This window comes from Ammodytes marinus (assembly GCF_949987685.1).
Source record: "Ammodytes marinus genome assembly, chromosome: 13".
Taxonomy (NCBI): domain Eukaryota; kingdom Metazoa; phylum Chordata; class Actinopteri; order Uranoscopiformes; family Ammodytidae; genus Ammodytes; species Ammodytes marinus.
In genome coordinates this window covers 20,632,659-20,658,776 of record NC_137217.1, presented here as the reverse complement: position 1 = coordinate 20,658,776, position 26,118 = coordinate 20,632,659, and the positions used below count along the sequence as shown (strand labels likewise).

General features: G+C 41.5%; 2 protein-coding genes across 2 annotated transcripts; both read right to left on the bottom strand.

Moving 5' to 3' along the window:
- Positions 1–2,361: 2,361 nt before the first annotated feature.
- On the bottom strand, positions 2,362–14,173 carry cyp11c1 (cytochrome P450, family 11, subfamily C, polypeptide 1; the record flags this gene model as incomplete). The annotated part of the gene is made up of 12 exons (XM_080039587.1): positions 2,362–2,472; positions 6,428–6,640; positions 6,739–6,817; positions 7,336–7,502; positions 7,672–7,853; positions 7,970–8,173; positions 9,254–9,468; positions 10,235–10,390; positions 10,900–11,122; positions 12,627–12,837; positions 13,267–13,350; positions 13,952–14,173. 12 exons carry the CDS (start codon positions 14,171–14,173, stop codon positions 2,362–2,364), a joined length of 2,067 nt encoding a protein of 688 aa, XP_079895713.1.
- A 7,449-nt stretch (positions 14,174–21,622) lies between these two features.
- clk2b (CDC-like kinase 2b) lies at positions 21,623–26,061 on the bottom strand (the record flags this gene model as incomplete). Its single annotated transcript, XM_080039031.1, has 11 exons — positions 21,623–21,926; positions 22,016–22,106; positions 22,312–22,391; positions 22,496–22,578; positions 22,670–22,799; positions 23,490–23,584; positions 24,199–24,365; positions 24,457–24,573; positions 24,655–24,721; positions 24,804–24,894; positions 25,996–26,061. 11 exons carry the CDS (start codon positions 26,059–26,061, stop codon positions 21,741–21,743), a joined length of 1,173 nt encoding a protein of 390 aa, XP_079895157.1. The 3' UTR covers positions 21,623–21,740.
- Positions 26,062–26,118: the final 57 nt, after the last annotated feature.

The following is a 26,118-nucleotide window of genomic DNA, read 5'->3' as shown; positions in this document are numbered from 1 at the left end:
AGAAAATTGTCCTTCAATCTTTGTCAAATATTTACTTTAAATAAACCTTAAATAAGTGATTGTCTAATGGATTTGTCTTGCATTACAGTTTATGAGATATATATCAATGGCACAATTTACCCCATGGTATTCTCTCCAACGGCACAACTTACACCACACTGGGGGCAAGTTGTGCCACAAGACAACTTTTTTTCCGAAAGCTATATTTCTTCAAAGAAATATATGTACATATTTGAGTTGGAGACTTTACTGTCAAGGCCTCACTTTAAAGTCACTTTGAGTAAAAAGTGGCACACATATATATATACATATATATATATATATATACATATATATATATATATATACATATATATATATATATATATATATATATATATATATATATATATATGTATATATATATGTATACATATATATATATGTATATATATATATATATATATATATATATATATGTATACTGTATATACATATATATATATATATATATATATATATATATATATATATATATATATATATATATATATATATATATATATATATGTGTGTGTGTTTACTGTATATATATAAATATACCAAATGTGTTCTAACTTTGCACTCGCAATACAAAAGAAAATCCCTTTTCCACTTACCCATTTTTGCAAACCTATCGTTTTATAAGATCCAAACCTAGTGCACAGCAACTGCCTCTATACGTTTAGTTTGTTTTATTCTGTATTTTCTCTGCCAAGGTCCCTCCTCTTCCTTTATCCTTGTCTCCGTTCAGCTTGTGCCCTTGCCATTCTAAGTGCAGTGTGAGTCTCTGACCCCTCCACTGCCCCCTCCTCCCTCCTCCCACTCACACTAGTTGGAGTGACTCCACTTTTTGCAATACACACATCACATTCTTTGCTTTTCAAAGAATTAGCGTAGAGTGCAAAGTCACTCCAAATTATGCAATCCTAACTGTGTGTATAGTGTGACACACTGTAAACCCCAAATCAGACAGAAATAATTTGCAATAGTGTCCACGCAATTGTATGTTGTGCTTAAACAAGTATTTAAATCATTTATTTGTTGCTTAACTGAAAACTGAATGAACTACTGTAAAGAGCTAAAAAGACAAAGAAAGTTTAATGATTGGGCAGATAAACACCACCCAAAGCCTGGCGACTGATCTAGGGTCAGTAAATGATTAATTACACAATAGATAAACTACCTTTGTAACAGCTTATATAAAGGTGACTTATTAAAAAGTGGTACCTTTATCAAAAAGGAGTTTATTGCAGATCTAGTTTGAGGTTATTGAAATCAGAAAGTGTTTCAAACCTTTAAAAAAGTTTGTATAATTACGAGTGTGCTGCCCTCCACACTTTGCATTCACCCACTGCCAGTCGAGCTTTGGACTGATAATGGCTCAAGTAACATAAGTGTAAGACAAATGTGGTGACACAGAGATGGTGTGCCTTCCACTCAGTGACACAGTTCAAGGTAGAATCTGTGGAGCTATAGCATGCACAGACTCATGAACCCAGGCAGAAGAGGGCGTAAATTGTTAGCCAAAGGGCAAATAGACCTTTGTTCCTGAGTTAACTAGAGAACATTTCTCCTGCAGCCTTCTATGGTGAATGGTACACATTTAGTATGATAAACAATAGCACTGCACCTAATTATCAGACGGGAGCAAAGGTCGGTTTTACGCTGGGAGACCAAAGTACACTAATAAGACAATCAACTTAATTTTGCAAAATTTTAGAACAGGACAAAATACAATACAGGGCCCCAGTAGAAGTATTATTATTACAACTCTCAACTTTTAGTCTCTAATATCTGGCAGAATGACAGAAACAAAACAGCAGGCAGTATTTTAAGCTGAAAAAAACAACAAAAAAGAAACAGGTCACAAAAACAGAAAGGTAGAGAACGAGGTACAGGTACGCTGCAGCACGCAGTCACAGTATGGAGCGAGGTGGCAAAGTTTAGATCTTTAGAAAGGAAACAACCAACCTGTTGGATGCATGGACTGCAAACAAAGACTGAGCTGTAAGGAGGAGCAAGTGTGACACATCTAAGTGATTGGAGTTGGTGTTTGTTTTATTGCCATCTGGTGGACGGATGTGTTAATGTTGCCTTTGGAGGCTCTGTCGCAAAAATGAAGACAACATAGGGAGGAAATTATTCTTTATTCAACACCATTATGGATTCTTGGGCTGGATGCAAAGTGTGGTGAGGATATATATATATATATAAAGGCTTTGGTGAGTGTCTTCAGAAAACTAGTTGCGGTGTTTGGGAAATGAACACAGGCAGAATTGTGTGATTAAACATGTTAAACATGTCAATATGATGTCTGTCTCCCTGGTCTCTGCGTGTGCGTCAGAGCTTGCTGAAGGTAATCCTCGGCGGAGTCTCTGGCTGGAGGATGAGGGTGCATGTGGTTTTGATGTCCTCCGAGGACGACACACCGAGATGGAAGCTCAGCAGGATCTAGACAGAGAGGGAGGGGAAAGAAGAAGGGAGGAAAGAGGGAGGCAGGGGGAGGAAGAGATAATGGTAACACTTTACAATAAGGTACACAAAAAAGAGTAGTTACTGTTAAAAAAAAGACTAGTTACCCTTCAAAATAGAGTAACTACTCTTTTTTGTGTACCTTATTGTAAAGTGTTACCGAGATAATGGCCGCAGCAGTGTGAAGAGAGTGGAAGAGAAGGACAAAACCAGGTGTTAGGAAAGTTTTGTGTTATTCTATACTTAGCAGCAGCGGTGTAAAGTCACAGTAGGTTACTTAGTTACTTTTGAATACTAGACTCACAGTACATTCTAGGGTATTTTAATTGTATTCTATTTAATACTTCTACCTGTCCTACGGTACTTATTAAGTAAATTAACTAACTTTATAATTTATTAGTTGTTGGCATGGGCTTGTGACCCCCTACGATTGACAAATCTCAGATGTCAATGAGTCCTTAGCAATTTTCGCCCAAAAATTATTCTCACTGTAAACACTCCCATAATAACACCCCAAATAGGTCAAATTATGCAATATTCAATAAGAACGCAAACAAATATAATAATTTGTATAGCAAATTTGTTTTTCATCATTTGACAAACCTCCAGATGTATCTTGTGGCTTTTTGAAGGGGTCCTGACTGACCCCTGTGTTGGTAACTCCTTGGTAAATCTATACAAAGTAGTTAAACTGAACTCCACCTCATCCAGCTAAAACACAGAAATTAGTACACCCCTCACATTTCTTCAAATATTTCATCATATCTTTTCATGGGACAACACTGAAGAAATGACACTTTGATACAATGTAAAGTAGTCAGTGTACAGCTTGTATAACTGCGTAAATTTACTGTTGCTTCAAAATAACTCGACACACAGCCATTAATGTCTAAACTGATGGCAACAAAAGTGAGTACACCCCTAAGTGAAAATGTCGAAATTGGGCCCAAAGTGTCAATATTTTGTGTGGCCACTATTATTTTCCAGCACTGCCTTAACCCTCTTGGGCATGGAGTTCACCAGAGCTTCACAGGTTGCCACCGGAATCCTCTTCCACTCATTCATGACGACATCACGGAGCTGGTGGATATTAGAGACCTTGCGCTTCTCTATCTTCCGTTTGAGGATGCCCCAAATATGCTCAATAGGGTTTAGGTCTGGAGACATGCTTGGCCAGTCCATCACCTTTACCCTCAGCTTCTGTAGCAAGGCAGTGGTCATCTTGGAGGTGTGTTTGGGGTCGTTATCATGTTGCAATACTGCCCTGCAGCCCAGTTTACGAAGGTTGAGTGCACGTGCTCAGCGTCATATCCAGAGGTTGGCTTTGGAAAATAGACCTATGAGTGCTGCCAGCATTGCTGCAGGGCTTGAAAGGGTCAGCATGTCAGTGCTCAGACCATATGCCGCACTCTGCATCATACTGGTCTTCATGGCTGTCGTCCCAGAAGGAAACCTATTCTAAAGATGATGCACAAGAAAGCCCGCAAACAGTTTGCTGAAGACAAGCAGACTAAGGACATGGATCATTAGAACCATGTGTGTGGTCTGATGAGACCAAGATAAAGTTATTCGGTTCAGCTGGTGTCACGTGTGTGTGGTGGCAACCAGGTGAGGAGTACAGAGACAAGTGTGTCTTGCATGGTGGTGGGAGTGTCATGGTCTGGGGCTGCATGAGTGCTACCAGCACTGGGGATCTACAGTTCATTGAATGCTAACATGTACTGTGACATATTGAAGCAGAGCATGATCCCATCCCTTCGTAAACCGGGCCGCAGGGCAGTATTGCAACATGATAATTTTGATAGAAAAATAGATTTGATATAATCAAACTAACAATCAATATATATATATTAACTGATAATTTTATGAGATTAACTAAAATTATACGATGTGATCTAAATGTCCTTATTCAGATACAAACACAGGGAGAGATAGAGAGGCCCCCAGTGACTCATGTGGGAGAAACCACACCAGGACAAGAGGAATAACATTCTTAGGAGAAGGGAGAGTTTTGTATCTGTCTAACACAAAGGAACACTTGTTAAACACCTACATCATAGATATAGATACTTCCAAGGCTTCTAGCAGCTTAGCAAATCAGGGACCTTTGCAACATTTACAGCAAGAAATTTACAGCAAGATAAGAAGAATTCCTGGAGCAAGAGGAGGACGCAAGACGAAAACTAACATATAACTGAGCATCTGTATCTACGCTCTCTCTCACTCTTTCTTTTAACGTTGATGTGATCACATCATCTTGCCTTGTAATTTTACTTAAATAAAACTGAGGCCTGGATTCCGAATTTTAAAACCTTTCTCCATGGCATTTATTCCTTCATACATACGGCTAAAGAACACAATTTATTATAGTTATTAATAACGCCCTCAAACACACCTCCAAGATGACACTGCCTTGCTACAGAAGCTGAGGGTAAAGGTGATGGACTGGCTAAGCATGTCTCCAGACCTAAACCCTATTGAGCATCTTTGGGGCATCCTCAAACGGAAGGTGGAGTAGCGTAAGGTCTCTAATGCCTCGTTTCCACCGAGTAGAGCGGGTCGGATCGGAGCGGCTCAGAGCGGGACAGCTCACTTTTAAGAATCTCGGTGTTGTTTCCACCGCCGACCCTACCCTTACTGGTAGGGCGGGGTTTAGGCTGGACTGCGATAGCCGACGCCAGAATGTGGGTCAAACTATCGGGCTGTGGGAACAACTGTGGTCAAGCCAGCGGTCTCTTGTTTTTGCTTGGTCAAACCAGCCGCTTCTTTATTTACTCCCCCCGTGTTGTGAGCACAGAGACGGCTCGGTGCAACTGATAGAGACAGTGAGCGAACAGCACTGGCTGCGGCAGCTACGTGACATCGTAGCAGTGGGACACAGTGTAGCCAACTGATTGATTTAATGACGAGGAAAAACACCACACAATAAACAGTGCCGCGCTCACATTTTCGCCAAAACTCTCTTCACTCTAGCCGAGGTGACTACAAACGGCGGAGATGATTCAAACCAGCCGCTTCTTTATGTATTCCCCCCGTGTTGTTGTGAGCGTGTATTTTACTACTATCTATGGCGTAAACACACAGAGACCGCTCGGCGGAACTCATAGAGACAGTGAGCGAACAGTGCTGGTTGCAGCAGCTACGTGACTATGGGACACAGTGTAACCAACTGATTAATTTATTGACGAGGAAAAACACCACACAATAAACAGAGCTGTGCTCACATTTTCGCCAAAACACAAGACTCTCTTCACTCTTGCCGAGATCTACACATGGCGGAAATGATTCTTTCGACCAATCAAATGACGGCAGTGTGTAGCTCCGCCTTCTCATGCATTTTCGGCCCGCTTTCAGGCCGCTAGTACCCCTACGGAGGAGTACTGAGATCGGGAGCGGCTCAGAGCGGTTAGGTGCGCTTAAACCGTACCCTACCCAACTTTTGGCAAATGAAAAGCCAAACTACCCGGACCGAACCGCTCCGACCCGACCCGCTCTACTCGGTGGAAACGAGGCATAATATCCACCAGCTCCGTGATGTCGTCATGAATGAGTGGAAGAAGATTCCGGTGGCAACCTGTGAAGCTCTGGTGAACTCCATGCCCAAGAGGGTTAAGGCAGTGCTGGAAAATAATAGTGGCCACACAAAATATTGACACTTTGGGCCCAATTTCGACATTTTCACTTAGGGGTGTACTCACTTTTGTTGCCATCAGTTTAGACATTAATGGCTGTGTGTCGAGTTATTTTGAGGGGACAGTAAATTTACACAGTTATACAAGCTGTACACTGACTACTTTACATTGATCAACGTGTCATTTCTTCAGTGTTGTCCCATAAAAAGATTTAATTAAATATTTGAAGAAATGTGAGGGGTAGGCTACTCACTTTTGTGAGATAATGTATTTCCTCCTGCTCTCTGCTTTATGTCACTCACATGCATGAGCAGGAGCTGCATCTCGTTCTCTGCAATCCTCCTCCCGACACACTGCCTCGCCCCGAACCCAAACGCCACCGAGCGAAATCCTGCCCCTCCCCGTCTATGTTCTTCTTGACTGCCGCTGCCCCACCGGCCGGGCTCAAAGCGCAGTGGATCCTCAAACACCTCAGAACTCCTTCCCATGGGGTAAAGACAAGCCTGGACCATCGTCTGAAGGGGAGCGTGGATGACCGTCAAACACGCTGAAGTCAGTGGTGGCACTTAAATGTACCTGAATGTGTTTTGGGAGTCACAGTCTGATCACTCACCCCAGCAGGTATGTGGTAATTCTGAAGAACGATATCTTTGACTGGATACCGTTGCACCGTGGTTCCCACTGGATATAACCTGACATGACCGAAAAGACACATTATTCATGTTTCCCAGATGTTATATTGGATTTGTTGACTCAACTCAAACTAATATTTAATATGAACAGGATTTCAGTTCTCATTTCAGGTATTCCAGGGGTGCACCTGTTGCTGAAAAAAAGCTGTAATGGAAACAGATGTTTAGATAGCTGTTCACAAGCTCAAAGTAGGTCATTTTTTCATGACACTATAAATCTGAAGGAGAAGTTTGTTATTTCTCCTAAGCCTAGGATTGTTTTCATGGCACAGGGGACATTTTTGCCTCAGGTAGAAATAAATTGTGTGTGTGTGTGTGTGTGTGTGTGTGTGTGTGTGTGTGTGTGTGTGTGTGTGTGTGTGTGTGTGTGTGTGTGTGTGTGTGTGTGTGTGTGTGTGTGTGTGTGTGTGTGTGTGTGTGTCTGATTACAGATGGTCAACAAATTTCCCGGGGGGCCCACATATACATGAAAGTTAATCAGGCCATACACAGATGATCGTGTCTTGAGTATTATGTACCTGAGAGTCTCCTTGATTGTGCCTTTCAGTAATGGCGCCCCCTGGAGGGCTTTCTGAGGGTCACCCCCAGCCTGTGCCCATGACGCCCTCACCTGCTGCCTCACCCTCTCCTGCACCTCCGGGTTACGGCCCAACTCAAACAGGGCGAACTGCAGGGGCACTGCTGTCTGCAGGGAGGATGGGATTAGAGATGACACTGAATCAGTTAGGGTGAGGTATACAAATGCAGGCCAATCAAGACAACACACACACACACACACACACACACACACACACACACACACACACACACACACACACACACACACACACACACACACACACATGCACACACACCGTGTCGACGCCTCCGGCCATGAGCTCAGTAATGTTGGCTTTGATGAGGTCCAAAGATAACTGCCCTTTCTCCATGAGTTGCCCCAGGACCCCGGTGTACTGGCCTCCGTGTGCTCCAGCCTCAGACTCTCTGCCCTGGGAGGATGACAAGCGCTGGTATGCCTTCTTTATCCTCGCCTCAGCTGGAAGAGGACCAGGATTGGATCATAGTAAGAGTCAGGTAAGATAGGGGTAGTGAAAGGAAATACTGAAATAGACTGAACCGAGGAGTCCATTTAGTAATTGTAAATCTTCCTACCATGGCTAAAGATGTGGTCCCATGCACTGGCGTGCTGGGTCCACAGGGGAGCGCCGATGCGACGCAGCATGCGAGGAGGCAGGTAGAGGAGAGGAGGGGTGGTTGCCAGCATTCTCTCCACGGCCCAGATGAACTTCTGGGACTCCAGGGAGGGTGATGACGAGAAGAGGCCAATACGCTCCCCATAGATCACATGGCAACTGGCTACAAGGGGGAGGGTAAGGTTCAAAGTTCAAGCATTTTAAAACACTTTAAGTTTGAACTAATAACATTTTCACTGAAAAATGAACTTCAGGTTGACAGTTTCGTAGATTTAAAAAAAACTCCTTTTACACATTTTCATGTTTTGAAATTAAGTTTTGGGCAGCAAGTAAATATTCTGCATTTTTCTAATCCAGCGCCACACATAAATAATATTCAGTTTTCTGAGTACATTAGTTCTCTGTTAGTTCACTGTCTCTCTTCCACTCAGACATCCACCCCCAATCAGACTTGCTTGTGTTATATTACGTACAAATCACTGACTGGAATAGTTTCCTGGCTGTCAATTCCAACCCCGGCTTAGCACCCAGCTTCATGTGCTTTGGTCCATTACTGTAAGTGCAGACCAGCGTGACTCTTAAAGTCATCAGCTACCCGGCCCCCCTTCACTCTCTCTCTATCTCACACACAAACAGATGCATTCAAGTGTATAGCACACTGAGCCACATAAGCATTTACACTTGAATGTGGCATGCTGCAGACAGGCACATGAAAGAGACAGACCTGGTGAAAGAATGCTGGAGCTTTGATCATGTCTGTTAGTGTTTCTATTTTTAAAGGTGCATGTTCTCCTTGACCTCCTGCATCTATAATATGTTCACAACACATGGCTTCGGGGTTCAAATCAGGTTTGGCTCTCATACAATTTTCTTTACTTAAAATCAAAGTTAGGCATTACGATGCCTTTTGGAAGATTTTCAAATGTTCCTGCTGATTATCTAATTCCTGTCAGCATTCTTGAGCCAACCCAAATGGCTAGAGTGAATGAAAGCCTGTCAAAAGAGTCCACCCCATTAGGAAGGATGGTCAATGCTGCTGGGTGGAAAGGAGACCTGAAAATTAAGAGGTGGGGTGTCAATGCTTTTATACATCTCTGCACTTAACTGTCTTTTTCTGGACAAGAAAGAGTGAATCTTGTGGTTACTGTGTAAAAAAACCTTTTTTGCTAACCTAAGCTAGTCTCACATGAGAATACACAAAGAAACCACAATTCACAAATCACTGGGAATGATCACCCCCGACCTTCTAGTGCGAAGCGGAAGAGGTCTGGGCTGGGATCCATGGTGAGACTGCATTTCCCCTCCTCTCCCCTTCCCTCTCTCTCCACTCTGGTCCGCAGCATTCGACAGAAGTCCCTCGCCACCTCATCAAGCAAGGGGAGAAAGCGCTTCACGGCCGAGCTCATCATCACCTCCTTGTTGAGCAGGAGACGGTCAGCTCTCCACTCCTCACCGTTCCTGTGGAGAGAGGTTTTCGGAGTGTCATCTCCTTTCAGTTCTGCTTCGTCACTGTGAAGCTGAGACACTCGTTACAACTACAATACCTTGCTCAAGCAGATGTGCTGTACATTTACCTTTTTACTTTAAATTGTAGCTGTGTTGCGTCTCTGTGGTGATTTTGACTTTTTTGTAGTTGTTTAGCATCTATCTTTTTTCTTAATTTTGTGTATCTTTCAAAGACAGGAAAGCCCATGATGAAAGCAAACAACAGTTTTAAAAAAAGCGGGACTCCACTAATAAACAAAAAGGTCTGTTTACTCATTTTGATAAGTACTACTTTGATTGTGAAAGCAATTGTTTTGTTTTCTGGGGCTGTTGCATGGAGTTTGAAATATGTGGGCAGAGTGGATAGGGAGGGTCAAAATAAATATTGCTATTGTTTGAATTGTGGGATGTGTGGGATCCAGTGTTTTTGCAACTTGACCTACATTAGTGATGGATGGCACAGATGGCCTAGTGTGAGTGTGCCCTTCATAAAAGTCCCAATGTCATTGAAGTGCAATACTAAATCACTTCAGTGCCCTATTACAGAAACTATGTGCGGGATTTGAACATTTCATCCCCCACTGTGAAGAATGAGCAGGAAGCTAAACAGGCTGCAAGACATAATACTGGAAATGGTTGATCTCCCACTCATGACCATATCATTTAATGACTCACAAAGTGTCCCCACAAGGGAGGCGGTCCCCACAGTGTGAGTAATACACAGGTGTGGTATACTGACTTGAGAAAGACTCCCTTGCTGAGCTGGCGTGTCTCTCGATGAGTTGCCCAGGGCTGCAGGGTCATCCGTCGGGGGTGCAGGCCCTCTGATCGGAACAGTTCACTGATGTCGGATGGCAACATGATGTTCACACTGCTTTGAGTACCCACATGCTCCCTGCACATATGAAAAACAAACACACACACACACACACACACACACACACACACACACACACACTTAACTTATAACTTTGAGGAGTATACTGTGTGTCCCCAAACTTGACTTTAAGTCAGACCTACACACACCCACACACACATATCCTTGTACTTATATCTTTGTGAAGACACCTCATTGACGTGCATTCCTAAGTCCCTCACCATACACACCTAAATACCACACCACAACCCTTTCCGTAACTCTAACCTAAACCTCATTCTAACCTGAACCTTAAAAACCCACTCTGAACCCCCAAACAGCCCTATGAAGTACTGAAGACCAGGCAATATGTCCTCACTTAAAAAAATAAAATCTCCCCCAAGGTCTTAAAATCAATTTAGCCCTCACAAAGCTAGAATTTACACACAGAAATGCTATTTTAAACTGCTGTATTAACACATTTGAAGCAATTGACAATGAACACTCTAGCTCCTTAATCTTATGCCCTCCCTCTATATCCCTGCTACCTGTAGATGGGGCCGAGGGCATTGAAGGTCTTCTCCATGTGCTTGTGGAGATTCCTAAAACGATCTTCTCTCCAGAACTTCACCAAGTTGACCCAGCCGCTCCTCCCCGTGTTAGGGATCTCCTCAAAGCCTCGCACCTGTCCATCGACACCCCTCTTTCTGACACCTGCACAGTCAGCTCCTTTCCTCCCTTCTAACTTTCCATCAACTACCGTCCCTGCTGCTGTCATACAAAGAGGTCTTCGTATGGCTACACCACAGGGGCCCTGTGCTCTAACACACACAGTCCCTTGGATGTACATGCTCCTCATGGTCCGAGCGAGATGTGGCTGTTGGTCTCATCCAGAGTTGTGACCACCACTTCCCCCCTTGATGTATTTGGTGCTTCTGCAGGTATTTCCCTCCCTCCCTCATCCCCATCCCTCAATGTATCCTTGAATGTGCTCCATCTCTCTGTAGAACTGATAGCAGATGATGATTTATGGATGCGAAGCTCAGGAGGTCAAGAAAATCACAACAGAGCCCAAATGTCTGGCTCACGCACAAACACACTGAAAAACACGAGTGAGTCCAGCTGGTCAAACATGCATTTATTTAAAAAAATAAAAAAACATTAAGACCATGACCTTATTAGTTTGAAAGGAAACTTTTCTGATGGAATAGCGGTTTTTGCTTCCTGTATAAAAACCTTTAGATTCAGGCAGCGTGGGACTATGTACACACCAGCATCAGCTCAATGATTACTGGAGGGAAATCAAGAAACAGCTTAAATGCTCACATATATTACAGATATAATTATATGTTGTTCACAAAGAAACAATTAGCAATCAATACAATTTATCTCAGTTAACCACACAAAATTAATATATTTAATTACCTGTGTAGATGCATGAGGAAACGTAAACATGTTGCCCTGAGGTTCCTTACCTGTGCATATAGATCATCCAGTTGGATCTATATAAATCATTTACGAAGATGTAACATCCCTTGAAAAAAGAAACATTGCTGCTTGTTTATATTTATATGCTACATAATATCATAAATACTGATCATTATTAGAATACAACAAAATGAGGATCTAAATTTGGTGAAAATGTGATCAACCAACAAAAAAAATATTGTAATTCTACTAATGTACTGTAAGTACTTATGTACTTCTAGTTATATCGACCCCTCTAATTATGGGCCTAGAAGATCCTCCTACTTCTTGAATTAATTTAAAACCTCCCTTGGATAAGCTTGAAAATGGATCTACACAACGCTTTATGAAGGCCTGTTTTTCTCTGCTCAAGTGGGCCTTTTAGAGATGTATGGGTCGCACCGTAACATCAAAAACCAATGATGCATTGCTATAGGTTATTACATTTTTTTTAAGTTGTTAAAATAGTTTAAACTTAAACAACTAAAGCAGTCAAATACAACACATTAACGCAGCAGTAATATGAATCCAAAAAAATCCTCATATACTGATACTAGTAAAACAGCAATGGATAATCTTTCTGCAGAATGAGTCCTTTTACTTTTCATTCTATGTAACCCTGATAACAGAGATGATTTGACTGAGTTTATAAGTTAATGTAAGAGGTTGAAGCACCAGTTTTGTGGTTGAGCAGCAATCAAGTACAAGGGTATTTCCTCTGATGTTCCCTTGTAATGTTACATCTAACACAATCAGAAGGCATTGAACTGATCATCAGACTGATCACATATTGATCACATGACTTTACAAGAGTTCCCAGTGGCTAGTGTAGGAGTGGACGCCTTGCCGTGCTTCCTCCCTGTGAGTGCCGCGGTACCAAAGTTGAGGCCTTGAAAAGCACTGAGCAGGTCGAAGCCGTTGTCCTTGGCTTTAGTTTCAGGGTGAATGATCTTTGCCAGCTTGTGGGGGAGCGACACTTTCCCTCCAACAGACCTCAGATCGTTTTTGTCCTTGGGACTCTTAAGCATGAAGGAAAATTGAAGGAAAGGGTAAGGGTTGAAAGGATGAACTTGTCTACTCATGCAGACAAATATTTTGTTTTTGAAGCTTTGAAACCAGTCATCTAAACTTATTTTGTGAAAATCACAAATGTATTTGTGTCAAGCCTGTAACAACTGTACAGGCTAAGCATCATTCCCTTAATGGTAAATATGGTATTAAATACTGCAGGTCAGTAACTTACAAGTAATTGTTGTATTGTTATATGTGTATATAATAAGTCTGTTCAGATAGCAATTCACTTTTAAACAGGCAAGAAAACAGGTGAATACATTTTTTCAGTTTAATTCAACACATTTTGAGAAGCTTGGATAAACCTGTTTTTTAAGAAAGTTTACAGTAATGGAAAACAGGATATGTTTCCTTTTTTGACAAACATAAACACATACCTCTGACAGTTGATATTTTCTCCTGAAGTGAGCTCTCAAAGCTGCTCTCTCTGCATTCTTCTGAGCATTCGTTTCTTCACGCAGCTTCCTGTAAACACAAACAGGATTTAATCAAAGCAGCGCCTCTGCCGCAGAACAGGTGAATTGAATTAATTTGAATTATTTCTGATGTAATCTCGAAATATAGCAAATGGAAAATGTGAAAGACAATCAACAACAATTATTCATTTAACAAACAGTGGTCTCAGTAGAATGTGGATGAACCATACACAGCCAGAACAGCCTATAGCACCTCCTCCTCATGCTGGCCTGGTCACCACCTTGGTCACACACAGATGAGGGTTGGGAGCCCATTCTTTAACCAGCATTTTTGGGATTAGCTGGACGTGCTGTTCGTGACAGAGTTGCCAACACAACAACATTGGTTGACTTGCGAGTCGTTGCGACAAATGCTTTTTGTGCTAAGATGATACAATACCAGCTTCATCTTGACAACAGTAAATGTTGCTTTATATCCATGCATCAACATTACTAATCGAATGTATTATAATAAAATAGTAATACTTCCGTAATTTAACTAAAATGTTCAATACAGGTCTATATAGTACTTTTACAGCTGGTACTATTACTTTACTCTAACTATTCCTCCACCAGTGCATGTTGTGTTCCTAAGTTATATGTCCACTTGCCTTTCCTTCTGCAGGTCAGCCTGGTACGAGTGGATGCCTGCTGGCTCTCTGCGGTGTGCAGTTCGAGGAGGAGGGTTCCTCCTCGGCCTGTTGCATCCTCTGGCCCTCTTGTTCCTGTGTTTGGCACACAACCTCTTCTCCTTCAGCGCCAACACACAGCTGCTCAGCTTCCTGATTGGCCTCCTCAGAGACTTCTTTACTCTCACCACTAACTCCATGATGCTCTGGCAGGAGCGAACCACCACAACACTACTGCTATGATAGATGACGGTTGACTGAACAATTTATTTTCTCACTCATGTTGGCCAGGCAGTCTGAAACATAGATTTGGTAATCAAACTCTCACACTGCTTACATATACAGATGAGGTATATGTCATCTATAGGTAAGGGAAGGTACTAAAAGAGCAAGAATCGACAAATGTCAGCCTCAAACATATTGGACAGGTTTATTCTTCCGCTCATTTGTAACTATTTATCGGCACACAACATTGGTTCAGCATGCTGCATCACTCTAGAGTTTTCTTACCGATGCATTGCAAGATGGCCACAGTTGGCCAAAGGCTCACAGCATTAAATCCTTATCAAACTCCTGCCAGATGGCCTCCGCCGCAACCATACAATCCCTCTAAAGCTTTGAAACAAATCAGAAAAATACAAGAAAAACCAACAAAAGAGTGCCAGTGCCTGTGCTCCTCAGGCCTCACAGGAGAAAGTGACTGTTTTTCTTGACCAAGTTTCAGCCTCTGCTGCTTCCCACTTCGCCCTTTTGCTTCACTCTAACTCCTCCAAACTCTGCGGTACAGTTCACCTCTTAAAGCTCTTAATGAGGGGAATCTCGTTAGCCATGGAAGGTCGATGACTCACGTGTTTGTATTGAAGATGTACAGACAGAGGCTGATGTCATGTTGAGTGACACATGACGATGCACACATTCGCAAGCCTGACATCAGTATTATTTTGGCTCTTGAAATGTTGCCTTATGTGCATTTTGTTTATTGGTGTAGATTGCAGCATTAACGAATGGGAGGATTAAGGAGTAAATGTGACAAAGGAGGTAGCTGGTTCTGTTTTTTAACTCAGATTTTCACTTCCAAAACATTTTTATTTCCTTGTAAAAACATCAATGTTTGGGGCCCTGATTAATCAGAGATGAGCATAGATTTAGAGACAAGCAAAGAGATATCTGGTTGGAGAGAGCCTGGGCAGATTATTCCCATAGGTTGAATGTATCTGTATCATTTGCAATGTAAATTTATAATACTGCTGATTTGATTATTCCCATAGGTTGAATGTATCTGTATCATTTGCAATGTAAATTTATAATACTGCTGATTTTGCTTTGTTTAGGAGGCCATGTGAGGAATCCTTCTTTTCTATTTAATATTATTTCTCCTTGCTTTGTTTAATAATTTTATAATTTCTTAATCCTTATTAATGTTTTTCTTTCTACTAGTTGCTTTTTTCATTTATATTGGTTGTTAACTCGTATGCAGGTGACACATGGTCGCACTATGAGAACCCCTTCACAGCATTTAAGAGTACTATTTAACATTAAATAAATGGTTAGTAAGAAATTTAAATGTCTTAAGTCATCATATAAGGAAATTTTTTGACACTCAGAGTGAACTGTTATTCATGACTCTTCTCAGAAATTGCTCCAGCACTTCTCCATATACCTTTGGCACATTTTCTTTGCTTGATGTTTTTGAATGAGTGGGTTTTGTGCTATATGGTCTACTCTATTGCTCTATTTGGCATTGACATGGCACACGACACACACACGCCATCTGAACACGTCAACAAACCCACTAAAAATCCCTTCATCCCCTTAATCCCCCTTGCATTATTTTCCCACTGCTGCATAGACCACTGATATATCTGACCATCCGCTCAGGTGAGGACACTTAAATCCTTTAACAAGATCACCAAGAAAAGCACGCCTCCCTGAGCTTTTTTTTTCTGCTACTCATCCAAGACACAGGCCTTTTTTTGACTGAAGAGGTGAGGTTGAGTTGGTCCTGTGTCAGCAGATACAGATCGGAAACAGAAGAAAAGGAGAAGCTGAAGTAGCACAAAATTGACCCTCCATTTGAAATATCTTATTATTCTCCAATTGATTAGATCCTGGCAGGCTAAGGTGGATCATTCAAATCCAGCTTTGTATTTGTGTGTGTGAACAAGAGCTTCCATGCATGCTCACCAGAAAGTGTGTGTGTGTGTGTGTGTGTGTGTGTGTGTGTGTGTGTGTGTGTGTGTGTGTGTGTGTGTGTGTGTGTGTGTGTGTGTGTGTGTGTGTGTGTGTGTGTGTGAACAAGAGCTTCCATGCATGCTCACCAGAAAGAGTCACTTAAGGGATCCTCAGGTGGATCAGTGTCCAACATGTGACAGGCAGACAGACACTACAATCCAAACACACACACACACACACGTTGTCATGCATGGGCTCAGAAGAGGTGAGTCTTCTGCACAAAGCAGAAAATAAAAATTAATTATGCACCTCATCATAACACATCATCATAATGACCCAAATACATAAACACATTAGAGATTATTGCTTTAAATAAAGCAAGAATGACCTTTGGGGACTCAGTCATGTGCTGTGTGAAAATGTTTTGAACGTGTACTTATGGATATCAGTCTTAATTCTTTGAGGGAATTAAAAGGGACTCTAGACTAAAACTCCCATTCAGGCAATCACAGGCTGCATATTATTTCGACATTTCATTTTAGCATAATAAATCCTTGTAAACAGCTTAATGACTTAATATTACATTAAGGATCAATTCAAACACACAAACGCAGATACACACACACACACACACACACACACACACACACACACACACACACACACACACACACAGATATGCTTACAAAAAGTCACTCAGCTCTGCCAAGGCTTGAAGAGGACAGCTGGCCAGTGCACACCCTCGCTCAGCCCTGTGACCATGCTCTCTGCTGAGCCACACTCCAGCAAGAGGCCAGAGGAGGGCTGCGATCAAATGGCAGTTAGGAGTGTGTCTATGTGTATGTGACGTAGGGAGAGTGTGCATGACGTGTGTAGTGCATAGATTGGACAGAAGCCTACTCTGTTCTCATTTTGCCTTGTTTTCCCGTATACCTGCATAAAAGCAAAACAAACAGACGGGCATATCCAGTCATGTGAGGTCAATTCAGTATAGAGTTGGTGACTTGCAGAGTGCACATCTCCTATATTTGCAGCATTCAAAAATTAGAAGATTTACAGTGAGCCATGTTCTGGATCATGTTTTTTTTAAATGGCCGACTGATTCTAAAAGAAAGAGGTGTCAGGTCTGCCGAAGCACTAAGGACAGAAAGACAAACGTATTGTGCTTCACCTTCAAGAAATATCTCTGCAAAGAACACTAAAAGTGTTGCTTTTTGCCACACATCTGAACACACACACATACACATGCACACAGAGACTTTTACTCTGATTTATTTGACTAGTTTTGGAACCAGTAATTGATTTCGATTGGTTTGATTTGTTGATTGGTTGCTGTTTGTTTGACCTTACAAATCTATATTTTGTGTTCTGACTTGTTCTGGTTTTCCTTGTGTGTATATTGCTGAAATAAAAGGCTTTTTGCTATTTTCTGAAATAAATATATATGGGTCGGAATTGACCAGTAACACCATAGATGTTAATAAAGTCAATAATATTAATATGAAAAAATAAATAAAACAAATTTAGTTAAGAAATGTGTTCTCATACCCCTCAGTAATAATCAGGTAACACAAAAACCAAATATGTATTTATATGATTCTCTTGAGGTTCATTTTACCATTTTTTAAAATTGAAATTGAGGGGTATACTGACAAAAAACAGACCCAAAGGCCTACACCAAAATATTAAAACACTAATTTCATAGATAAGGAAGCCTAACAAGGTAACCAAGAGATGAGAAACAAATTGGATGATAGATCATTGTTAGATAGATAAACAACAGGCTGTGTCTGCTGTGTGTGTCCCGTTCATCAATGCAAGCTTTGGTCGCAGCGGGCAATAAAATCAGAGGGAGGCGGGGTTTAGCCGGAGACTACTTCATGCCCGTCGTTACTGTGGCCTTCAGTGTGTGCATGTATTCGCCGCCAGCATGATATAAATATGATAACTTCTACATATTTGGTGCAAAAAACTTCAAAATCAATAAAGGATGCACACCTTTGTGCCGTGCACAAGCCATATCCGGAAGTTCAGGCGGATTTGACTAACACTCAGAGAGATATGCGAGCCACAGGAACACACACAGACAGACAGACGTTTCTTGCTTTATAGATAGATAGATAGATAGATAGATAGATAGATAGATAGATAGATAGATAGATAGATAGATAGATAGATAGATAGATAGATAGATAGATAGATAGATAGATAGATAGATAGATAGATAGATAGATAGATAGATAGATAGATAGATAGATAGATAGATAGTGTTAAATCGTTAAAATCTTTATTCATACAGTGATCACTTACATAATGTGCGCGTTTCATAAAGCCGATCTCTCAGTCAGCTGCTCTGCATGTAATCGTCAAAAATAAACTTTTGGGGGATCCCGACACCTGTCTCACTCATGGTCTCACTGCCGGTGCACGCCAGAGTGACACATGGGTGAATGTTTATGCGCCTACAATGGCGGAGCAGGTAAAAATCCTTCCCAATGTCTGTTTTGATGGTTTATTCATGTTTTATCACACTGATGGATCTGAGATGATGCTAGATAACTCGCTGCTTGAAGACCGCAGTGCATTAATGTGGTGACGTAGGGATGAGCGAGGGGACTGCTAACTGCAGTAACTGACAGGAAGTTAGCTAAAAGAACCATTCCGCTTACAGCACCTTTAATGTAACATTAAAGACAGGAATTTTATTTCCGACAACACAACACATTTATTGAGAACAAATGAAGCCTGGAGTGAAAGAAATAATAATCTGAAACTATTATAGAAGCCTAGAACAGTAGTGCTTGTGATTATTGATAATGCAATAAGCTAGTGAAGTTACTAGAAATAAGTTCTTTTATGGAGATCACAAATAATTATGGAGAACTCAAATCAAATTAGAAGTAATAATGGTAACAACCTTATGTTTTCTCCAGATCAAGATACTGGCTTTAAAAAATAATTGCAAGCAAACCCGTTCTCGACTTACTTATTCAAAACTGTGTCTGCTACAGTAAGATGTAAGACTTGGCAAGAGTTCAATCATGAAGACCATTATTCATGCTTAGTCTTTAAAGCAGCTGTAACCAACTTTTTTTAGTTTTGTTCCTACAACTGAATGTGAACATAACGGCCTCCACACACATCCTACCTCTACTATGCGACGCGTCTACTGTGCGTCTGCGTCTGACTTTTTTTCAATGACAGTGTAATCAACCTAGAGCGGCCACACATCCAACCTCGAATGCGCTGCCGATGCCCGTCGGAGGCGAGTCTGCAGCGACGCTCCACTTTACCTCAGGAGGCTCGCCTATTTTTTTCTGAGAGCCGCGCGTCTCTCTCGGGTCTCTCTGCTTTAACTGATAGAGAAATACTCTACTGAGAGTAATATTGACTTCATACCGGCAGCTTTCGCTGTAGTTTCACCATTTCCTGGTGTGTCCCTTTCAAAATAAAACTTCCAACAAGCGAAAATGTGTCAAAAAATAAATGAATAAAAAAAAGGCAATGGGGCGCACGGATTACTGTCGAGACTTAATATTAGACTCAATATAAATCATATGCATCTTAAATGACATGAAAGAACTTCATTTTTAATGGGAAGTATCTATGAAAACTCTATTATAGAAAGATAGGGCTTTTAAAAGCAGCGCTGGAGCAGCAGCAGCAGTTGAGACGTTTGTGTCCGAAAAAAGCGCGAGAGAGGCAGCAGTAACGGAAGACGACGCGCTCCAGAGGTAGACGCAGGATGTGTGTGGAGGCCGTAATACCGAATTTAAAGTAGGTGTCGGTGGAGACCAAAACATATGTTAAAGAGAGTGAGTGTTGGTATGTGGTTTTTGCTGCATTTATTTGCTAAACAGTACATCTTATCTCTTGTTCTAATCCTTAAAGCTCACATATTATGCACTTTGCTGTCAATTTTATATGGTCTAAGTAGTCCCTAATACTTATTTTTTTAAATGTTTGCTGAAAAACCCGTTCAGATAATTTATTGTAGCAAGCCTCTATACCCTGATGTTCCTCTGGTCTCCGGATTACCTATATTGGTGTCTGCAGCCTGCGATCTGGCTGGCCCCTCCCACCTCTCTGCCGGGCCCTCCCACCGTGCTCTCGTGATACTAGAGAGACACTGCGTGACTGCGAACACAGTGTTTACCCGGAGCGAAGCCATACTTTGAACTGTTTGACATGACCTGACATGATTAAAACCAGTGAAAACAGTAGCCTCACATTTGGTTTCTACAGGAATAACTTCCCACCCTTTGTGGTGTTAAAAACGAGGCATTATTAAACTGCAATGGGAAAGCTAAGTTAGTGTAATAGAAGCAAACGTTGGATGCTACATCCGAAGCTACATGTGCGCTAACGGCTAAAATCGTCAACACTCAGACGATTTAAAACCAGTGAAAACAGTAGCCTCACATTTGGTTTCTACAGGAATAACTTCCCACCCTTTGTGGTGTTAAAAACGAGGCATTATTAAACTGCAATGGGAAAGCTAAGTTAGTGAAATAGAAGCAAACGTTGGGTGCTACTCCCGAAGCTACATGCTACACTAGGTAAATAACAGGCAAACAACCATTGAGGAGATTCCTTTTAGTTTCACAGATGGAATTACTACACAAGTAGTTCCCTAAGCTTTGTCTCGTTATAAACGCGGCATTATTAAGACTGCTGTGATTAAGATAAATTAGTGGATTATGAGCAGAATGCTTCTGTGTTGGTTTATGCAACACTCTGCATGGTTTGCTGCACTAAGGGCATCTTGTCGCTTAGCGAGGAAAACAACATGGCTGTCGCTTGGAAAATTTTCCAGAGGATCTCGGGGCCGTGGACCAATAAGAAATGGGGGGGAGGGGAGTTATCATAGAATACTGCACGGTGGAAGTTTCTGGTTACTAATGTTGGGGGGGGAAGCATGGACATATAAAGAAAATATGGGGATGTGGCTGTGCCGACTGTGACGTTATAGTCGGCGAGAATTCTGACTGGAGTATATTGGGGGGAGGGGTGGGGGTTTCAGAAAGGGGGAGAGTGAGAAAAGGAGAGATTGTTATTCTTTTTTATATTTTGGCAGTCTCTAGGCACACCGTGGACCCATGGATATGTTAGAACACATTTAAAAAGTGCATTTAGCATAATATGTGACCTTTAAGACTTTTTTCTCTCCCATTTAAAACTCAATCAGATGATTGAGGATGTTTGCATTTCCCTTAAAGTTAGCCTACCTTTGTAACCCAATCCTTTAATGGGTCCTTCCCCTGAGCTCATTAGGAATCCCACTTCACATCACATCAATCCCAATTTCCAGCTAATTGTCTAGACTCTATCCTGTTGGGCTAATGGCATGATTACCCCGATTACAATGATGAAATCACTATAGGGTCAATTTGCCAAAATCTCCTCAAATACAGTATTTCCTCAAACATTCCTGTTGTGCACTCTATATAGAGTACACACTCAATTCTCTCATCAAGGCCTTCTTATAATTAGTCTCTCCTGACTGAAATGTTGTTTACCTTATACACCATTTGTACTTGAGAACTGTAAACTTGCAAACCCGCCTCTATGGTCCTCACGGGGGCTTATCCAGGGTCATCTGCTCATATTACAGCTGTTCCTCAAAACTTTTGAAGCCCTCCGTGGCTGTTGGAGTAGCAGGAAGAAGGGCTGAGTCAGTGCGGAGGAAAGAGAGATGCGTTTTGAGGCCTCGTACTCCAGCATCCTCTCCAAGAGATAGAAAAAGTTATGGTGTTCTGATCCGTGTGACAACAGGTTCTTCTGGAAAAGACACAAGGTTAAGAGAGACACGTGTTGTTTAAAAAGAGTAAATGAACTGAGATAATGATTTGCAACCTGCCTCAGCTCACCCTTAATGGTTTGCACTTTGCTTTCACATAGCGTCCGGCCTTGGAGGACTCGTTCCAGTCGAGACGTCCACGGTAGAAATACTTCTGCTTTCTGCCAAGAAAAGTTATCCTATACTATAAAGGTAAGCCGGTTGTTTGCGTGTGTGTGTGTGTGTGTGTGTGTGTGTGTGTGTGTGTGTGTGTGTGTGTGTGTGTGTGTGTGTGTGTGTGTGTGTGTGTGTGTGTGTGTGTGTGTGTCTGTGTCTGTGTGTGTGTGTGTTATGTGAAAGTGGCAGTGTACAGGAGGAGTGTGTTACCTGCTCCTTTGGATCATCCTCTGAGGAACTGGTCCCTGTATTCTCTCCATCATAGCAAGGTGCTCCTTATTGTCATGAGTCTACAAGTGAGCACACATGCACAAGTCAAGACCGTGTCATTGAGATCAAAAATCCTCCACGTTTCACCATGCTGGTATTTCACCAGAGTTAAAAAACATGTGACCTGGAAGAGTGTGAAGCCTTCGTAGTATTCAAACAGGATGCAGCCAATGCTCCACACATCACAAGGGTGACTCCAACCCAAGTCTGCGAAAAAAGATAGAAAGGGGGACCAGATCTTCGAAAAATTTTAAAACGTGACTGACTGACTGACTAGTGCAATTCAACCAAAGCTTACCCAGTATAACCTCAGGAGCTCGGTAGTGGCGTGTGGAGATGATGGCGGAGTGGTGTTCGTGGTCAAAGGTGGCGCTGCCGAAGTCAACCAGCCGCACTGTGGTGTCATTTATTCTCCTCTCGTTGCATTTCTAAAAAGGAGAAAGACAGACCAATGTGAAAGGTTTCTGAACTTTACATCATCAATTAATAGACCATTCTAGTTGATCACCTTGAATGTGTTTTGTTAAGTTTTGTTTTGGCCATAATTTCTATCAGTTATGAAAAAAATTCAGGCCACCACAGCACTATACTGACGCTTATGATTATAACTGTGTGCAAACACAACTATTCTAAAGGAAAGGAAGAGGAACATTAAACCTGCAGTGTGTAGAATTTTGGGTTTTATTTCCTAGCAGATTTTGTAGAAAGTAATTATAATATCCATAAGTACATTTAATTTAGTGCATAATAGCTGAAAAAAATGTTTTGAAATATTATTTTTTCCCTTAGAAAGGGTCTCATATATGTCCATATTTCTGCATATTTTGGACCAAGGCCTAGTGCCGCCATCTTGAAAGTGTCATAGTTGGAATGTCATCAGGTGCATTGTTTAAAATGTAGAATTGTTCTTGTCCTTGAAGGCCACTGTAGCTTCTGTTATTATTCAAAAGGGGTGGGGTTACCCAGGGAGTGTTGCATTCTAGAACTTTGTAGAACTTTCTTGATGATGTCATATTACACACTGCACCTTTAAGGCAAATATGAAGCTACATAATTTTTCATTTTATTGAGAATTTTAAAAATACAAAACTGCCATCGCCCCTACAGTTGTTTCTAACCTTCTCAGTGTTGTATACGAGGGAGTATTCTGAGTTGACAAAGAGGATGTTCTCGGGCTTCAGGTCAGTGTGAGTTACCTTGTTGTCATGGAGAACTGCAGTAGAGAGGGGGGGGGGGGGGTAGAGGTTTATCAGGAGAGAGCCCATTTGTTGACTGGTTGAGGTTTCAGTTAAACAGTCATGATATATTTGTGGGGGACAGGGGGGGGATAAACTTCAGTGGGAAAAGACAGTGGGAAATACTATAAATCAAGACTTCTGAATTATTGGTTTAATAGAACTCTTGAGTGTCCGATTATTACAAAATTGGTTAGCTTTGTAGCTCAGTCTAGTTCATTCATCAAGAGTACTTCTGCTGGTTTGAATAAAGGATATGTAAATATTTCAACTGAACATACCTCTCAAAACGCAATTTTAAGACACATACTTCTGCTTTGCTTTGGGAAATTTATTTTGTCATGTTTTTCCAATTTTATAAATTAAAAAGAATCTGTAGATTCATCTATAACTGTAATCACCTTAGTCTAGGCTACGTTGATGTATAACACAAACACTTCAGGTAACACTTCCCAGGTAGGAAGTTCCCACACTCTGAATATCTACAGTACCTGGCCTGTTTGCCATTGCATGAATGGGACAGCTGTGTATAACGTGTCTATTGTCATCACTGACGTTGATCCAGATTAAGCACGCTGCGTATTGGACTCACAGCTGACAGCGTTGCAGATCTGGTGGGCCATGTTTCTGATCTGGTGAATAGGATAAGGCAGAAAGTTGTTCGCTTTCAAGAAGTCAAAGGTGCTGAGAGACAGCAGCTCGAAGGAGATGCACACGTGGCCGTAGTAGTCAAACCAGTCCAGCATCTGCACACAGTGACTGATGGGAGAAGAAACAAACATAAATGAAATAATAGGTATAAGACATTAAAAAGTAACGTCATCCAGAAAATGTATCATAAATTACTCACTGTTTTTTGTCTGGATCTGTCTCGCCGATCTTCTCCAGGACATTGATCTCCAGTTTGGCTGCATCTCTGTATTTCTCCAAGTTCTTAATGATCTTCAGAGCAAGTCGACTTCCTCCTCTGTGTGGGGAAAACGCTGTGTTATAAAAAGTAACAACAGCAGATTGGTCTGACTTTCATTGTGAGATGAAGAACAGTTACCTGCTGTGGTCCAAACATTGCACCACCTTCCCAAAGGTTCCCTCACCTAAAGTGTCCACTATCTCATCTGTAAGAAGGAATGAGGTGCTTTTTTGTTTGTCTGTTTTCATACAAAAGCTGCAGAGACTTTCCACTGAACTGATACCTACATCTGTCCTCCAGGACGTCCCCACTTTGGTAGATGAGGTGGCCGTTCTCAGTATCCCTCCCACTGTTGCCCGCAGTCTCATCACTGCTCCGCTGGAGAAAAGTCAAACAGATTTATGACATGTGGTGGAAACTAAGTACTTCAGTACTGTACTTGAGAGTGCATTTTTCTGTTCTTCAAGTAATTATTTCTATTGTCTGCTACTTAATATACTACTACTCCACTCCATTTCAGCGGCAAATATTGTACTTTGTAATCCACTCATTTGTTTGTTAACATTGGTTTTTTTCTTTTGCATATTAAGATTAATAATATAAAAACGTTATGGATCCCTTGGTGACCAAGTATATACAATGGTAGAACTTAGCTTTTACCACCATTAATAACATCAACATTTAAGTGATGAACATGTATGATTTATGAGTTATTCTAAACTGTGCTACTGCTACTCTTACTATAGGTACAAGTTGTGGGTTATTCTTCCACTTCTGCAGGTGGAAAATAAGAAAAAAATAAGAAAAATCGGAGAACAGCCTGTATCGGTCTCTTCCTTCACTTGTCAACTGAAGCCAGAGACAGAGTGAGTGACATGTGACCTGTGGGTCTTAAAGGGCAAAGGTCATCAGCTGGTTTTACCCCCGTCTCAGACTGATGCATTCAAACTTACATGAAGACAATCACACACACACACACATAGTAAATCATAACTGCACTGAAGGGCATTCATTTAATCTGTTTCTTTTAAACTGCAGACTTTTAAAGAAAGATTAAAGAAAAAACAACCCTCCAGAATTCTTGTACATAAGGTCTATCCTAATGACCCAAGTTTGTTTTAAAGGAGGTTAATAAGAAATGTCATAAGACTTCTGGCCTCTTTGGAGGAGCTGAGGCTCTATTTCTATCCACATTCTGAGCCCGTTATTAATATCAGAAGCCCAGCATGTCCTGAGGAGACATTAACTGCGGGACACAGAATACACTGGGCACAAAAGCAAGTGACGCATTAAAAACCAAACACAGACAGACTGTTTGTTGTTAGAAGACCCAGCAGCTTAAAGAGAAAATGACCACAATGCTCAGAGGATTTTTAGCTCGGAGGTCGACCATGATGCAGAGCTGACAGGATTATCTGTAAAGAGAAACAGATGCAAGAACACGGCGGAGGCATGCACAGAAAAAACAGAGATACTCACAGAGAGGCAGAGGCAAACACAGTCCAGAAAGCCCTTAAAGAAAGAGTACAGCTCTGTCTTTCCCATCACACAAGAGGGCAGAGCTACTCCTCACAGAGGAGAATGGATGAGTGGAAGAGCAGA